Here is an 18,147-nt window from a genome sequence, read left to right on the forward strand (position 1 = left end):
CACGATGAGTGGTATATACATACCACTGTCACATCTTAAAAGCTCTATAGTTATTTAGTCATCTTTAAGAACCAAGGCTATTGGATTACAGTTCAACAGTTTCAGGTATTTCCCTCTAGCTATTCCAGTACACTAAAAACTGAAAGGAGATATCTATATAATGCATAAGAATAAAAAAATCATTGGCATTTTAGTAAAGACATTCATTCACTTCAATCATTTCTCTCTCCCACCTTGACCTTAGGCAAATTTCATCTGGGTCAAGAAAATAGTATATAGGAGAGGAATAGTTGTTATTTTAACATAAACAAAATGGATGAAAATGGAAAATCTGTTTATAGTAAAGTAAGTTCAAGCCATGTCTTGATAAAATTAAATCATGTAAGAAATAATAGTTCTATGTCATTTCTGTTGTTTTATTTGGGGATTATTCTTAACTTAAATGCAAATGAACAAAGTGTTGGAAACATACAACAGTCAGGTTGCTTCCCTGGAGTTATTAATTACATATTAAAAGAGATCAGTAAGCAGTTACCACCAATAAGATAGTCTGAAGCTGCCTCCAAATTTAACATTAAGGAAATCATTATACTGAAAGTTTTTTTGAAACATCTCAATTAAAATAACCAAACCAAAAGGTCCCACCCACAATAGGCCTGCCCCCACCAGGAATGGATTAAAAGAGCATGGCCCTTGGAGGGAATGTGGAGCTGTGCTCCAGTAGCCATGTTTCTTGAAGATGATTATAATGATGATATAGCTTTTGTAACGTGACTGAGTGATTGGGGGAACCTTGCGTCTGGTGCTCCTTTTATCTACCTTGTGGACAGACCCATAAAACATGTGGATTGAAAGTGGATGGATAGTAGGGGGAACAAATGTTGGAGTGGATTTAGTGGATTGAAATGCTGATGGTTGGTGAGAGGGAGGGGTGAGGAGTGTGGGATGTATGAATTTTTTTCTGTTTTTTTAAATTTCTTTTTCTGAATTGATGCAAATGTTCTAAGAAATGATCATGATGATGAATATACAATTATGTGATAATATTGTGTTATTGATTATATAACAAGAACGGAATGATTATATGGTAAGAATGTGTTTGTATGTGGTTATGTATCATAAATAAAAAAAATAGATAAAAACAGCATGCCCTTCTCTGGGGTACATAACAGCTTCAAAGACAGGTGAAAGGGAGGAGATAGGAGATACGGGGAGGGGGTATATAAATGAGTCAAATCCCTAGTTTTTTTTAATGGAGTGTTGTTAATTTATATAATGAATATACAATATAGATATCAGTGCCTTGTTTGTTCTTACGGATGTAAACATTTCCTGGAAAAAGAAAAGAAGTGGAGAAGAGTGGGGCAGGGGATTGTTGCTTCTCAATATAATTTCTTCTCTACCATTTTATTCATTTATTTTTATTAGGTGTATATATATTTTTTTTTCAAGAAGAAAAAGAAAACAGTAAACAAAAAAGTAAGGTTTTGTGAATCCAGTCTGAGCTGTGTTTGGATGAACTGATTCATTTGGGTTTCTTGAGCATCTCCTACATCCTGGGGACGGGAATAAGGAGTTGGGGCTGTGGTACGTGGGACACGTGTGTCTGGTCAAGACGTACAGCTGTGGGCGATAGGTGTGCAGCCTGGTCAGGGGGCCCGGACAGGGCACCCCTCTGCAAATGCATTAAATTCCCTGTAAATAAGTGAATCAGTTGCTTCCAAGTATATCTGTCTCCCTTGAAAAGGAAGTGAATGGGAACCAGAGTGTTACCACCACTTGTAGGGATTGCTGGTTGCTTCAGGACCTGGGGTCCCCACATAGTCATCTCCTTGGGGGTTTCTCCCGTCTGAACCTGGATTCTCAGGAGTGAGTCTTCTGTATTGTTTCGTCAAGGAACCCTAGATTCCAAGGGGACCAACAAGGAGCCAAGGCCCACCCCCTCAGCTTCTCCTCATCTTGTTCTTCACGCTCTGCTTGATGAGCTCCCATCTGTACTTCATTTATTCAAACTAAATGTCTCCAAGGAAGCACTCAAATGATTGTGGACTATTCAATTGGGAGGAACAGTGCCTCCTTGGGTCATGCTGAGATTCAAATGAAACAAGGCACGGGAAACTAATGTTTAAGTGCCCCGGACAATCTGAATATCTGCAACCAAGACGAGCTCACGGCCCCCGAGTGCAGGCCCTGCACGAGGTGACAGTAAGTGTCTGGAGGTCAGCCCTCCCCCTGCACAGCCTGCCGCGCACTGGGAATTTGAATAAGTAGGATAAATGGCAAGGTTCAAAATTCTGCTGGCTTGTGCTTCCGAAAGCTGGAGATGTGAAGTAGAGGGCTCTTCTCGAGGAGAACATTTCAGTGAACTTGTGGATACAGACAGATCTTAGGACAATAAGAGTATGAAAATGGAATGGGAATGAGGAGTCCAACCTGCCCTGTCATATACAGTAGCCCCTGGTCATACGTGGCTACTGAGCACTAGAAATGTGGCTCGTCTGAATTGAGAGGGACTGTAAGTGTAAAACACACACTGGAATTCGAACACTTAGTACAAAAAATAAGAATGTAAAACATCTTATTAGTAATAGTTTTATATTGATTGCATGCTAGAATGACATCTTGAGTCTATTCGAGTAAATAGAATTTATTGCTAAAATTAATTTCACCTGTTTCTTTTTACTTTTTAAAAAAATGTGGCTCCTAGAAAATGTGGAATTACATGCGTGGCTCAGGTTATATTCTTACTGCACAGCACTGAGTTAGAGGCTAGCCCATCCAGTGGAGTAGCAACAGGTTCCTGAAGGCAAAATCTGAAGATGGAAGTAAGTTGGGCCTAAGTGGACACAGCGTCTGTGCCAGCCACGAGCGCTGACTACAAAATAAGAAATGTAAGGCACACTACTGGTGTCATAACAGCTTCTTGAGTAGTTGGTGGGTTCCGTCTCCTATTCCAGGCAATGTTTTACCTTGTGCCCTCTGCAAGCTCCTTCTGTGCTTTGCTTGCCCCATCCGACACCTCCACCAGAAGCAGTAAGCACGCCTGATCTCGATTGTGAGGGATTGTGGGGCCCAGAAACTTCTAGCTGCAGCGCAGGGCCCACAGGTAAAGGCAGGAACTACTTTCAGCCCCTTCCCTGCATAGGCACAGCTTGGGTGCTGGTGGAAAGATGGAAGAGCTACAGGCTGTCACGACCACTAGATCCTCAGCAGTATCCATTTGCCAATGCTATGTGACAAATCACTCCAAAACTTAATGATTTAAGAACAGTAAGCAATTTTTTTTTAAATTTCAAAGTTTGGTTATTTTAATGCAATTTCATTGCTCAAGGTAGTATAGGTATGTTAAGTGGTTCCTTTTCATCATTTTTTTTTATTGCTCCTAAAGTCGATGAGTTTGCTGGACAGTTCTGGTCTTAGTGGTCTCACTCGTGGGCCTATGATCAGCTGGTGGAGTGGTTAGGGCTTGGCTGGTCTAGGAGGGCCTTCGCTAGGAAACTTGGACTCTGCTCCACATGGTCTCTCATGATCTAGCATCTAGTCTGGACTTGGTCTCATGGTGGAGGCAGGAATCCAACAAAGGGGGCAGAAGCACGCAGTCTCTTGAAGCCTAGGTTCACAACTGGCACACAGATACTTCTGTTACTGTCTACCGGCCAAAGCAAGTGACAAGGTCAGCCCAGATTCAGAGGAGGAGAAATAGACTCCACCTGCTGATAGGAAGAGCTATAAAGTCATATTGCAAAGGGTGTGGATATGGGAAGGCCGTTGGTTGGGGCCATCAATCCATCACACCAACCCAAAGGGCTCTGTGCAGTCCTCAGAGATAGCTTCCCTGACCTGACTGCATCCCTGCCGCCTGATGAGGCAAACGTGACCTGCAGCCCAGGTGTCCACCTCTCCTGAGTCCCCAGCCTTGGCTTTCTTGCCCTGACCCAGTAGTGGTACAACATCCAGCTTCTGGCCAGGCCACCCTCTGCGTGCTGTGTCTCTTATCCCAAAACTGAACCAAGGTTCACTCTAAGGCTTGCCCAAGTGACCCACCTGTCAGGAGACTCACCCTGAGGCTTACCTGGGGTGCAGAGAGCTGAGTCCTGGAGCCAGTCATTCTGTCCTGGCATCGCAGGAGTCAGGTGAGAATGGATAGGGCAGAGCTGCAGGGGCAAATGAAACTTGTGGGATGCCACTTATTGGCTGGGCTCTGAGTCCCACCTCCCTCCAGAAGGCTTGCTGGACCCCTCGAGGGATCCTTGTCTCCCCCTTTTGGCCTCTGACAGCATGGACCTCTTGCTCATGCTTTTCCCTGAACATACCATATTGACAGGGCCTGTCTGTTCCTAGGCTGGCTCCTGTGCTCCATAGGGAACTCGATAGGAACTCCTCAAAAGCAGGATGCTTTTGCCCCCAGAGGCCAGCAGAGGGCAGGGGTGGGGAAAGGCTTGCAGGAAGCCAATGGGCCAACAGCAGGGGCCTCAATACCCACCACACCCTTTAGAGGTCTGGCCCTTAGAATGTTTGTAGCCAAATGCCAAGAGAGCTACCAGACCCCCAGAGACTGGGATGTCAACACCGGGGGGAAAATGATCTGGCCTCCCAGGTTTGTGGTGGGGTCCTTTGCTGACTCCTGGCTGCTGTCCGCCTTCACCCCCACTACAGGTTATTCATTAGGACCATTGCATTGAAGCCAGGGTGAGTTCAAATCCTGCCCCAACATATTAAGCTAAATGACCTGAGCCTTTCTGAGTCTCAGCCTCTCCATTAATAAACATGAGATTTTAAATATTTTCCTCATGCTATTGTGACAAGGAGCATACGCAGCTTTTACTGGGCCTCAGTGAGGCTCTGGGTTCACAGTCCACGTCCCCCAACCTAAGGCCACACCTAGGCTGAGAATCAAAAGCTAGCAACTTCCAGGTTCTCTCCTGCCGACAGAGGGCAACAGTACCGGCGGCTCGGTTTCCAGAGGACAGAAGTTCTGGTGGCCACTCCAGGCCCCGGAGCAGTTTGGGATGATGTTCCTATCTGTGAGGACTCAGCTCTACTTCCCTGTCCTTTCCAGAGGTTCTGTGTGCCTTTTTCCTTTTTAACATTTGCTGAACACTCACTAGCTCTCCTTTCCTGAGTCCAAGACTAAACACTCTACATATCCAGCCTCCCTCTGCTAAGTCTATTTATTGTCAGGGCTAGGTGTTGGGGTCTGCAGCAAGAGATCTTGCTCTGCTCTCCTCTGGGGCCTGGCTCAGAAGGACCACAAAAGTGAGAACCACCCCAGGGCAAGTTTTCTTCCAAGCTCCTGGCAAGCCTGATCAGTTACATTAATCCCCTGACCTCCCCCACCTGCCTTCCAGGCACTGGTCCTGCTGCCAATCTCTCGCTTGGCCACATGCTGAGCCTGGGGCCTCCCCAGGTCCTAGGCAAGAGCGATAGGACCAGGCTTCTCTCCCTCCTCACTGCCTCCTCCAGGCTTATCCAGGATGCCTTCCAGATTCTGCCTTTTGGGCCCACAGGTCACCACCTCCTAGTGCCCCTGGCTGTCTGCTCTTCTCTCCAGAAAATAACATAAGAAAATCTGACCCTTCTTCAGCCAGGAGACAGATCTCTGCAAGCCTGATTCACCTTCTTTTCCCCACTGCAGCCCCACAGCAAAACCCCTATCTCTCCCTTCTCACTGGGTGACCCTGGGCAAGGTCCTTCACATCTGAGTTTTGCTTGTCAAATGTCACAGGTTGTAAACCCTAACCTGTACTGCAGAGCTTAATTATTATGTTTATTTCTACCGGTATTATTTACTGTTCGGACAGATCAAATGCCCACTTTACCTGGGCAGAATGACAGGGGTGCTGGGCTCCTGGGAGGTGGGGCAGAGAGAGAGGGATAGTAATAGAAAACTACAAGACAAAAAAGCAGCATCTTGTCTGAGTTCCCACTGAAGATAGGGTGAATATAAATGCCATCTGCTTTGATAGATATGGATACCAGGGCATAGGGGAAGGAAGCCAGGGGTGTGTTGGGCAGTGATGTACAGACTTCAGGGGTCAGCTCACCGCACTGTCCCTTCACCCTCTGGATTTGGCTGGTGGACCTTCTCAGCAGCTGGAAGATGCACCCCAAGAGGGTAGTAAGTTAAGGAGAAAGTGCTGGAGAAGGAGCCATGCCCAGAGGACATGAAGGCCAAAGTTTCCCTTTCCATGAAACTGCTCCTGATGAGAACTCAGAGCCTAAACAGGCTAAAAGCCCAGAAGGCTGAGAGAAAGAAACAAAGGAGTCTGGGGACTCAGACCTTTTCTGCTAGGAGGGAAGCCCCCTCCGCCTGCGCTCCCGGCTCCTCCTCATGCGGACCGGCTCCCTCCCCACCCATACTGGCCTCCTGGCCCTGACAGGGGCACCCTCACTAAGGCCTGGGGTGGCCGGTGGACGAAGCCCAGCTGAAGCTGCTCGGGCCGCGCGGCAGCACCAGATCCAGGGTGAGGTCACGCTGCTCCTTCTCGGAGAGCACGGGCCGGTAGCCCAGCAGCTGCAGCGCGCCAGCGCACAGCTCCTGCACGCGGCGGATCTTGGCGAAGGGCAGCGCGTGGCGCCACGCCTGGGAGACGTTGAGCGCATCCCGGGACGTGGTCTTGAAGGCCTCACGGCGCGCGCCGGGCCCGGACCCATGCGTAATGTTGTGGATCCAGGCCTCGAGCTGCGGCGTGAGGCGCAGCCCCGTGAAGTTGTAGAGTGCGCGGATCTCCGGCAGCGGCTGCAGGGCCAGGTCCTCGAAGCGCACCAGGCGGTAGCGGCCGCGCAGGAAGGGCGGTGGCTTGAGTGTGGCCGCCTCCGCGATGCGCACGTGGCTGCGGCACACCTCGTGCACCACGCGCAGGCCCGGGTCCGCCTCCACCCAGGTGCCGTTGGTGCCCAGCACGATGCCGTTGTCGCGCGCCAGCGCCTTGGCCGCCTGCTCGCGGGAGCGCAGCACGGCCCGCGGGTCGCGCACCAGGTGCACGATGCGCAGGTTGAGCGCGGGGTCGCTGAGCAGCGGGTAGAGCACCTGCAGGTTGAAGAAGCGCACCTCCTTGAGCACCACGTGGCTGTAGGAGCGGCAGGCCTCCTCCACCAGGCCAAAGGGCCGCCGCGCGCACAGCGGCTTGCACACCGCCTCGCTGCTGATGGCGCCGCGCTGGAAGGCGCTGCAGGCGGGAGGCGAGCACAGTGCGCGGCTCACCGCCCACTGGAAGAGGTCAGACAGGTTGCGGCGCCACGGCAGGTAGGCGTCGAACACAGCCATGTCGCACAGGAAGACGGAGCGCACCAGGTCGCGCACGGCCATGTGCAGCGCTGGCGCACTGCCTTGCGATAGAGCGGCCCACACGTGCCACGCGGGTTCCATCAGGTAGAAGACATTGGGGTGCTGGCTGAAGAGCTGGCCCACGAAGGACGAGCCTGAGCGCCACGAGGACAGCACCAGCACGTGCACGCGCGCCTCGCCGCCGGCTGGGGACGCCGGCCCGGCCCGTTCCGGCCGCGAGACCAAGAAGAGCAGGAGGCCCGTCTGCGCCAGCAGGAACGCAGTCACCGCGGCACTGGAGAGGCGTGGCCGCCACATGCCGCCCGCTGAGGGTCTGCGGGGAGAGAGCGCAGCGGTCAGGGGCGGCGGCTCATACCCCACGTCCTGCCCAGTGCCCGACCCCAGGGGCCCTTCCTGGACGGCTGCTCTCCCAGGACTCGGAAGTTCAGATATCAGCCACAATTTCTGTGATAGGCCAGTGGCAGAATACTATGGGAAGTGTTTCTTTTTATCACCTAGCTACCTGAAGAAGGGAAGGTTATATTAATAACAGAATTCCTGTGTTTTGCTCAATAAACTAATTCTTCTTAGGGAGAAACTTTTAGTTTGTTTAGCTGAGCAGCCTGAGGGCCACTATGGTCCATGTGAGAAAGTGCCAACCTCTCCCCCCAGCTCCTGATGAAGTGGCCTGAGGGTCTAGTATTGCATTTGAAGTTTTCGCCGGGTGGTGGGGTTTGGCTGTTTCTCGGGGTGCTGGCTTCCTGGGGTAGAATTTGCAGAAGGGGAGCAGATCTGGGCTGAGTGGGTTCAAGAGGGAAAGGAAAGGAGATAGAGGAAGCCAAAGATTGAGATTTGGGAGTGGGAGTTCCCCGCTGAAGCTCCTCGAGGCAGCTATTTGTAGTCTGTATCTTTCAAGTGTATGTCTTCAGTGCCTTAGAATTTCTGCCTGGCATAAAGTAGGTATTCAATAAATATCTAGTACACGAATAACTGGAGACAGGAGAGCTGTGTATTTCCCAGTGAATATGAGGTAGGACTTAAGTCAGCTTCTCTAAACAGTATAAACCAATCGAGACAGTGGACACTTTGGGAAACTGGAAGGCAGATGCTTGGGCCAGCAGAAGGCACGAGTTAAGGGTGGGCGTGGAAGCCAGGCTCCCTCAGGTAGGATACTGGCCCTGCCACTTCATAGACCAAACATTTCCTCTCCCTGTTCACCTACCTGACTGAGGACTTGCCCTTTCCACTCAGTGCACTTCTGCACTGTATTTCTTAGAAAAAGAAGTAGATACCACTTTTGTTATTAAAAATAGCTGTTGCCATCACCCAAACGAAAGGTGCCCTTCTAGGGCTGTGCACGTTTGCAAAAGAGGCCAATTAAGGAGAGGTAGGATGGAGCCAGGGCAAAGGTGAGAGCAGAGTCAGCACCTGCCATACTGCTTGCCCCTTGCCCTGTTGAGGTCACTCACCTCTGTCCAGCACTGCTGGGAGAGCTGCCTGCTGATCACAAATCCATGGAGACTCCTGGAGGTTTCTTGGGGCCTGAGAACACAGGGGTGGCAGCAGGGGCTGTGTAAGCAAGAGGGAGGATGGGTCAGAGCCCCATGGGGGCACACAGCCCTGCACACTGGGAGGGCTCTGCTTTTCCAAACTGATGGAAGGTTCCCCATGCGAGGGTGGGGCTGTACTGTCCCCAGCCTGAGCTGGGAATGTCCTTGGGGCACCATACATTGCTCAATAAAAGGGCGTGAACTGATAGAATGTCCTTGGGGCACCATACGTTGCTCAATAAAAGGGCGTGAAACCAGACCCTGTCCACGGAGAGAAATTGAGGTTTCAGTTGTGAGCAGATGGCATCCCTGTACCTTCGCCTCATCAGTTGTGAGCAGATGGCATCCCTGTACCTTTGCCTCATCAGGCGGCTGCAGGAGGAGGAGGAGATGGAGCCCAATAGCTGTCACCAGCTGACTCTAGAGCCACCTCCTAGACTCATGTCTGCCCTGGGAAACCTGGAAGACAGGGATGCTGTCTGCCATTTACTCTCCCTGAGTGCTGGGTGATGGATGGTGGGCTTCGCCTGAGAACAGGGGTGCAGGAGAGGAAAGGAATTCATATTTGCTGACATAAATTACTGGGCCAGGCAAGTGCTAGGTGTTTTAAATTCATGCTGTGATTTTACTCAACAGCCTCTGGAGTGGGCATCACCTTTTTGGTGAAGGTCCCAAGGCTTAGAGAGATAGCAGGAGGGCTGGGAACCCAACCCAGGCCTTCCTGTCTCCATGCTCCTTCTGGCTCTTTCTGACCACAGGCTGCTGACATCTCCTATCCCTGGAAGCTCGCTGCAGCGTACAGGACTTGAAAACTCTGTCCCAAATACAGCTGCCCAGGGTGGGGATTTTGAACCCAGGCCCCAGTGCCCCAGGTGTTAGTTGTTCTCCAGGAAGCCAGAGGTCTTCTTAAATGTCTTACACAATAGAGGAACTGCTACCTGATCTTACAAGTGGAACTCTAGAACTACGAAGGAGATTGGAATATCCTCTGCCACTCAGTGTGCTGGGAGAAGTCCATGTCCCAGTTGGGAGTTATCTGATAAGGAGCCTTCTGTTGAGCACACCTGCCGATTCTTCCAAGCAAGGTTCAAAGAAGGAAGAACACACCAGGCACTCTGCTATGGACTTTACCTTCACGATGGAATTTTATCTTCTCAGCATCCCAAGGAGGTAGAATTATTATCTGTGGTGGTTACAGTTGAGGCTCTGAGACACGAATCCGCAGTCTATAAAGTGGCAGGGAAGGGATTTAAATCCACCTGCCAGACCCCAGTGTCAGGCTCTGTGGTCGGTTCCACCCTGGACCCTTTGCCCAAGGAAGTCCCCCATCCTGGAAGGCTTATCCCTGTCTCCTATACATTCTTTCCTTTTTGATTATTTTTTGGGCACATATTTACTTTGTGTTTAATTTTTATAAAAAGCAATACATGGACATGGTACAGTATTTTTAAAATACAGATGAAGGCATCAGCTGGCTCAGGTGCTGTCTTTGTGAAAATTAGAAAAGGGGCCCCATCGTCCAGGCAGCCACAGCCCCACCTGGGAGCACAAGGGCCAACCAGTCAAAACAGGACAGCGGAGCAGTCATTCCCCCAAGGGGCAGGCGGCCAAGAGGAAGTGCTTTTCTCTGTTCCCCTCCCCCAGGTCCGGCCCCAGAGGCAACCCAGGCCAAAAACTCCCACCAAGTCTTTGATGGTGGTGACGCATGGTAGTGATGAAAACACTTCTGTATTTCAGGGTGGGAGTAAAAGGCATAAAAAGAAAAGCCCCTTTCCTGCACTGAAACCAGGAGTACCTCACAGAGTGGTTTTTCCTGAATCACTGAAACCGATATTTTTTTGTCGTAAAATCTTTTTAAAATCTATTTTTATCATAATTAATATCGTCAAAATAATAGACAGAGCCTGAATAAGTACAAAATATCTCTGGAAGTTTATGCAAGAAAGTGATGATGTTTGTTTCCCTGGAGAGGAGAACACAATAGCTGGGGAGTAAACATTTCACGATAAACCCTTTCTTGTACCTTTTGAATCTTGACCCACATGAACATATTGTCTATTTTTAAATTACTGCATTAAAACATTTTTAAATGTGAATCGTTTAAAAAGTCAAATAGTTACAAGTCATTCTCTTACTTCAGGATCCTGCTTCCAAATTTGTGATCTGTTTCTTCTACAAGTTACCTCCCTGTTTCTAAATAACATGCTTTAACTATTATTGTTATAATTTATAGTATTTTCTAGAACCTACTACAATGGAAGTTTAGGATTTGTTTTCTACACACACACACACACACACACACACACAGTAAGAGACATATACTTTTCTTCTCCCCCTAGCCTCCTAATGTGATTTTTGGATAATTCAATATTTAAAAGTGCATTATATGATGTAAAACAACTCAGAGCTGAAGCATATAAAGCACTACAATTATATTTCCTTTCTTGTATAACTTTGTTTTCCTTGGAGTTAAACTGCCTTGGATATTAAACCTGTGATAAATGGGTTGAAAGATAAAATTGAAGAAATATAATAGTGGACTAAAAGGGATAAATGGAAAAGTTAGATGGAAACTCAGCAAAAGATAAGAAAGCTAGAGGATCAATCCAGGAAAGTCCAATATCCAGGGTCAGAGCTGGCAGAGCTCACAATCTAGTTGGGGACATTAAAGACAAATCTATGAAAAATGGTCAAGAGGCCAGATGGGGTCCGAGTGAATGGCCCAGCCCTCCTGTGCCATGGAGAGAGAGTTGAGCTAGTCCTGGCATGAATACCTCTTCCTGGATTCCTGGCAAATAAACAAACAAACAAACAAAAACAACAAAACTTACGTGGCCTCCTTCCAATCCACCCTGCACGGGCTGCCAGAGCTGCCTAACACACTCGTCTGATCGTGCCATTCTCCCATTCAGCAAGCTTCGGCTTTCCAACCTCACTTCCCAGAGCTCTTATCCAGCATCCTATGCTTCAGATGATCAGGCATCATCATTGCTCATCAAACGAGTTCCATCCACCCCTGCTCCTCTGCTCTGAGGGCCTGGGCTGGTTTGAAAGGATGTATGTACCCTAGGAAAGCCATGTTTTAATCCTAATCCTATTTTGTAAAAGCAGCCATTTCTTCTAATCCCTATTCAGTATTGTACGTTTGAAACTGTAATTAGATCATCTCCCTGGAGATGTGATTTAAGCAAGAGTGGTTGTTAAACTGGATTAGGTAGAGGCATGTCTCTACTCATTTGGGTGGGTCTTGATTCGTTTCTGATGCTCTATAAAAGAGGAAACATTTTGGAGAATGAAGAAGATTCAGAGAGATTCAGAGAGGGCAGAGCAGAACAACATAGCCACAAGAAGCAGAGTCCACCAGTCAGCGACCTTTGGAGATGAAGGAAAATGCCTCCTGGGGAGCTTCATGATACAGGAAGCCAGGAGAGGAAGCTGGCAGATGATGCCATGTTCGCCACGTGCCCTTCCAAATGAGAGAGGAACCCTGACAGTGTTCACCATGTGCCCTTCCAGCTAAGAGAGAAACTCTGACTGTTCGCCATGTGCCTTCTCATTTGAGAGAGAAACCCTGAACTTCATCGGCCTTCTTGAACCAAGGTATCTTTCCCTGGATGCCTTGGATTGGACATTTTTATAGACTGGTTTTAATTGGGACATTTTCTCAGCCTTAGAACTGTAAACTAGCAACTTATTAAATTCCCCTTTTTAAAAGCCATTCTGTTTCTGGTATATTGCATTCCGGCAGCTAGCAAACTAGAACAGGGCCCATCCCTAGCTCCCACCCAGGAGTCATCTCAGCTTCCTCTGAAGGCACTTCATTTGTGCCGTTCTCTTGGCACATAGTCCCATGGCAGAAGTTGCACTGGAGCCCAGGAACCCAGGCTCCCTGGCAGCACTCACTTCCAGCCAAGCTCTGCCTACTGACAACTTGGCAGCTCCCCCAGCCCTGGCACAGAACTGATAAGAGTGAAATCTAACACTGGATACAAATCCCAGGCTCAGATTTCTCTGTTTGTCACTAGCTGGAGCCATCTGTATTCAGAATTGCTGAAGGTGAGGGACCGGTCAGTGGGCTCCAGGCACTGAGGGCCACGACTGGGGGCAAATCGACCTTGATGGAGTCCAGAGTATTCATCAAGAGAAGGCTAAAATAGAGGGGAAGAAAGGGGAGAAGAGAAGAGGAATGAAAGAGAAAAAGGAACAAGAGCAAAAGAAAATAAAGCAGGGATGGAGGAAAAGAGAGAGGCAAGGAAGAAGATGACTATCTTTCTCACTCTACAAGGAGCACCAATAAAGAACCTCTGTTGCGGTTTCCTAGGTGCCAAGGCTTTCCTATTCCATCTTCTGATTCAGTCCTCACAGCAACTGTGATGTGGCCTGATGACCACCCCAATTTTCAGATGAGGAAACTGAGGCTCACAAAAGTTAAGGGACTTGCTTAAAGGAACTACAATGCAGCAGAGTTAGAATTCAGGTTCAAATCCTAGCAATCTAACCTTAGAGCTAATTCTTAACTGTATAGTGTCAAGTGGAAAAACACAGTTAACAAAATTTACAGGCATATACACATACCACACGATATCAATTATTTAAAAATAACAAGACTATCAAAGGCATAAAAAAAGTGAAAGGACAACCCAAAATGGGAGGAAATATTTGCAAATATATACGAGAGTCTCGTATTCAGAACATATAAAGAACTCTTACAACTCAACAATAAAAAGACAAACAACCCAATTTAAAAATGGATAAAGGACTTGTATAGACATTTATTCAAAGGAGACAGACTAATCACTAATAAGTACATGAAAAGATGCTCAACATCATCAGCCACCAGGGAAATGCAAATCAAAACTATGAGATACCACTTCACAACCACTAGGATGGCTATAATAAAGAAGACAGACAAAAAAAAAAAAGTATTGGTGAGAACATGGAGAAATAACCCTCGTACGTTGTTGGTGGAAATGTAAAATGGTGCGGCCACTGTGGAAAACATTTTGGCTGTTCCTCAAAAAGTAAAACATGCAGTCACCATATGACCCAGCAATTCCATTCCAAAGAGAAGTGAAAAACATATGTCCATGCAAAGACTCGTACGTAGCAGTATTATTCATAATAGCCAAAAAGGGGACCCAAAAGGGGGTACGAGGGTGATTCAGTGGTAGAATTCTTGCCTGCCATGAGGGAGGGAGACCCGGGTTCGATTCCTGGCCCATGCACTTTTGCCCAAAACAAACAAACAAATGAAAAAAACCAAAACAAAAGGAAGAATGCAACAAATGGTGCTGCAATAAGGGGATATTCACATGGAAACAGAATGAAATGTAACCCCCGCCATACAGCATACAAAGGAAAAAAAAATAAGTGGACCTAACAAAAATGTCCATCAACTGCTGAGTGGGAAAACAAAGTATGGTATATTATTTAGCCATTAGAAGGAATTAAATTCTGATATATTCTGCAGCATGGATAAATCTTGAAAACATTATGCTAAGCGAAAGAAGACAGTCATAAAATACCACAGTTTATATGATTCCATTTATAGGAAATGTTCAGAATAGGCAATAATCAATCTGGCCAGGGTCCAGGAAACTTTTTTTTTTGCCACCTTTTCCAGATAATTTACAATAGACTTTTATTACCTTGGCAGTAAAATAAAATCAAGAATTTTAGTTGGTTAAAGGAGGTCTGGGTGAAGTTTGCCTGTACCCAGCTTTCACTATAGGGAGAGAGGTGGCTGCAAATCCATCTCCCAGCTGATCTCATCACCTCGTTAGCCAGAAAAGGGTGGTGGGGGCTTGGGATGGAGAATGGCCCCCAAATCTGACCTCAGCGGGAATAAAGCCATGCCTAGCCCCCAAGTCACAGCCACATCTGCCTGGCCTGAGCATGCAGCTGCGTGGCATCTGCCAGAGGCAGAGAGGCTGGAACTGCACAGCCCAGATGCTACTGAAGGGAAACAGATTTGTGTGCGTGAATCTATTAGAAATGAATTCAAATCATCCTGGCAAAGGAGTCTCAAGTCTTCCTGGCTCAGAGCAGCCCTGGGGCATTCTGGAACAGATATCAACACATAAACCCCTTTTCCTGGCTCTGAGCTTTGGGGGCCCTCAAAGTATACTTTGCACCGTACCCAATTTGGTCCAAATCATAGAACCTTGCAGCTGGACATCATAAAAAGAAAAAGGAGTTGTTTTTTTCTAAAACAACCCAAAACACATAAACAGCAAATGTAATGTGTGGACCTTATTTGGATTCTGAGTCTGTGAGGTGACCAGTGAAGTTTCAAAATGGAATGAGGATTAGATGATATTGAGAAATTATTAATGCTATTATCACTATCTAGAATACTCTGGCTCATGTATTTCTGTACCCATCTCTCCCTACCAGACTAGAAGCAGGTCCTCGTCCATGTCGTTACATGCACACGATTTGATTCTTTACTGTGTGATCTGGGGCAACTTACTTAATCTCTGTGCTTTATGAAAATCTATAAAATGGGGGAAATAATATAAGTCACCTCAGGGGCTTGATGTGAAGATTAAATGAGTTAATATTTATAAAGTACTTAGCCTAACATCTGGCATCGAGTAAACTTGGAAGTATTTGTACAGGCATCTTCCAAATCCTAGGTGGATGCAGGTGTATGGCCAGGGTATATGGTATTATTTTCCTGCAGATCCAAGGGAAAGCCTTTTCATAAGGAAAACCCAAGTGGTGGGACAGTAGCTCAACCCAGGCGGGCAGCCCTGGCAACAGAGCAAGGCAAGTGTGGGCAGGGCCACACATGCACACGCGCGGGGATACACCCACCCGCGCGGGGATACACCCACCCGCGCGGGGATACACCCACACGACAGAAAACAGCACACGATAACGGGTCGGAACCTGGCTCCGGAAGCCAGTTCGGGTTCGGATCCTTCTCTACCAGCAGGGAGGAGTGTGACTTGGAGCGAGTCATTCCTCGCCCCTGTATGCTCCAGTTCACTCCTCTGTAAGGTGAGGCTATGACAGCACCTGCGGCGCGGGGAGAAGAGTAAGGGATACACTATAAACCCTTAGCAGAGCCAACCCTCACTGACAGCACTATTCCCAGCTCTGGTACTCGACTCACTGATGACTTCCGGTCAGCCAAATGCTTTCCGCTCTTTAGGTCTCAATTTTCCCATCCTCAAAAATGGGCATTTTGACTGTCTTGCCTCCCGAATAAGAGGAAGAGGCAGGGGAGTTAACATTTCCTGGGTACCTGCCCTGAGGCCACCGGGGGCTTCTATTGTTGCTCAGGATCAAGCAGCCAGAAGCAGGAGCAGCTGGACTCAAATTCAGAAGGGTCTGGATCTAACTCCACCCACAAGCTGATTGTCCTCGAGGGGTCCGTAGGAAAAGCCCTTGGAGAGCTTTCTAGATTAAAGCCGTGCCCTGGGAAACTCCTTTCAATAGTCCCAACTCTGAAACCGTGCGCCACTGAGCCGCGGAGAGACTTTCAAGCCCGCGCAGGGAGCGGCAATGTTCCGTCCACGACTGATAAAACAGCCGCTCACAGCCCTCCACCTCCCCAAGTCTGTCCCCCGGCTGCAGGATCCGGGTTCTTCCCCAACTGTGTCCCCTGCCCGGCCCCAAGGCCGTCCCAGGCTGGTGACACCCCGCGCGGAGAGAGGGCGAACCAACGTACCCAAATGTTCCGCGGAGCCAGTTCCAGAAGGCGCCTCTCTCCCACGTCTCTTCCCCGCCGGCACTTTGTCTTCACTGGGAGTCTGCGGGGGCTGGGTTTTCCTCAGGGTCCCAAAGCTATTAAGGGGTACGCGGTGACACCGGGCAGGGGCCTCTAAAAGTCAAGGACGGGGGTCAGGGGTTACCGAGACATTGCAGGCACCTGAGGACCCAAGGCGGAGAGACCTAAGAAGCAGGGCAGGTGTGCCGGGGAAAAGGGGAGGCGTAGGAAGAATGGGGTGTTGAGAGGGGCGGTCCTGGGGCTCCAACAAGGATAGACTCGGGCCTTCCCGGCGGGCGGTGGGGACCTCCGGGGCCCTGCGTCCCCGCGCCCTGCTCTACCTGCGCGGCCGCCCGCGGCCCGGGGCGCTCGTCGGCGCTGAGCTCGGCGCTGCCTGCCCGGAGCGCGCACAATGAGGCGCTTTCAACGTGGCTGCGGCTCCAGGGCCGGCAGGCGGGAGCGAGGGAGGGGAGGAAGGAGCCGGTTGGCCCTCGGCTCCGGCTACCCTCCCCACCGCCCCGCCGAGGGGCCACGCCTCGGGGAGGAGCGGCTGCCCAATGGCGGGCGCCGGAGGACCCGGGGCAAAGGGGTGGCACACGTGGATCCGGGGGATGCGCGAGGCACCGCGTTTGGCGGAGGATGTAAGAGGGCGTTGGCAGGGTCGCCTTTCATACCACTAATTGACCAACAAAGTTGTCCCTCCAATTCCCCGAGGAGGGAGGCTCTAGAGAGCACAAAAGATCTTTGTGAAGGAAATCGAATCTTCATCTTGCTGCTGGTCGCCCTCGCAGGCATTCCCCTCGCAACGAAGTGACTCAGAGTCCAAAGCGCTTCCCGAGTCCCCAGACACAGCCGAAGCCAAGAATCAGACACTTGGATGTCCAGGGGCACCTGTGCCACCTCCCTCGGCCACAGCCGAGCTAGGAGGGGCCGAGTTGCGAGATGGTCTCAGGACTGTCTGGGTCTTGGCGTCCCCTCCCTGCACTCTCTCCAGCCCAAGGCCCAGACTTCCGAGCAGTGCAGGATAAATATAGGATACGTTTCATAAAGTATATATATTTTTTCCTACAAAAAACAGGGCAGACTAATCAGGACCATTCCAGCCATCCTAAAGAACACCTAGGGCAATATATAAGATTCCACAAGAAAAAAAAAAAAGATTCCACAAGGGTTCCAGGCACTATAGTAACTTTCCAGAAACCTACAACCTCCAGATGGGTCCCTGGGCCACATAAGTCCTGAAACCTAGAGGGCCCAGCCTCTCCAGAACATCAGATAGTTCCATCTCCCTACCCCATGTTAGTGACAGACCCTTCCAACTAAAAAATTTAGAATGGCCATAGCCCAAACACCCCTAAAGAGAGGGATGGAAAGATCAAAGGTGATGGTGGAGTTATACAGAGAAAATAGGATTTAACAAATAACTGTGATTGCTGAATCATTAAATTATCTCTTTTAGTCTCCAGTATCTTAGAGCAGCTACAAATAAAAACCTAAAATTATGGAATTGTAATCCACTTCAAACACTGAAATAAGTTCTACAACTAATTGTGGTGCTGTGCTTTGAAATTCTTTGTTTTGTATATATGTTTTTTTCACAGAAAAAAGATCGA

At 48.9% G+C, this 18,147-nt stretch overlaps 1 protein-coding gene and 1 long non-coding RNA gene across 5 annotated transcripts in view; one reads left to right on the forward strand and one right to left on the reverse strand.

Moving 5' to 3' along the window:
• The window catches only part of LOC143659770 (uncharacterized), a 55,609-nt gene that overhangs the window by 15,165 nt on the left and 22,297 nt on the right, over positions 1-18,147 (forward strand). The window lies entirely within an intron of this gene.
• Positions 4-16,938, reverse strand: CHST6 (carbohydrate sulfotransferase 6). 4 transcript variants are annotated; one of them, XM_077133066.1, is made up of 5 exons: positions 16,876-16,938; positions 16,496-16,648; positions 9,949-10,043; positions 8,737-8,809; positions 4-7,601 (listed from the first exon to the last, which is right to left on the reverse strand). In XM_077133066.1, the coding sequence occupies exon 5, from the start codon at positions 7,583-7,585 to the stop codon at positions 6,392-6,394; it is 1,194 nt and encodes a 397-aa protein (XP_076989181.1). In that variant the 5' UTR covers positions 7,586-7,601; positions 8,737-8,809; positions 9,949-10,043; positions 16,496-16,648; positions 16,876-16,938; the 3' UTR covers positions 4-6,391. The 4 variants fall into 4 exon arrangements, with proteins under 4 accessions (XP_076989181.1, XP_076989180.1, XP_076989183.1 ...); XM_077133065.1 differs by having other exon boundaries at positions 8,737-8,836; XM_077133068.1 differs by lacking the exon at positions 9,949-10,043.

This window comes from Tamandua tetradactyla, chromosome 16 (genome assembly GCF_023851605.1).
Source record: "Tamandua tetradactyla isolate mTamTet1 chromosome 16, mTamTet1.pri, whole genome shotgun sequence".
NCBI lineage: Eukaryota > Metazoa > Chordata > Mammalia > Pilosa > Myrmecophagidae > Tamandua > Tamandua tetradactyla.

Coding starts and splice junctions, on each gene's coding strand:
- CHST6 (XM_077133068.1), bottom strand. CDS start 7,585: ATGTGGCGGCCACGCCTCTCCAGTGCCGCGGTGACTGCGTTCCTGCTG.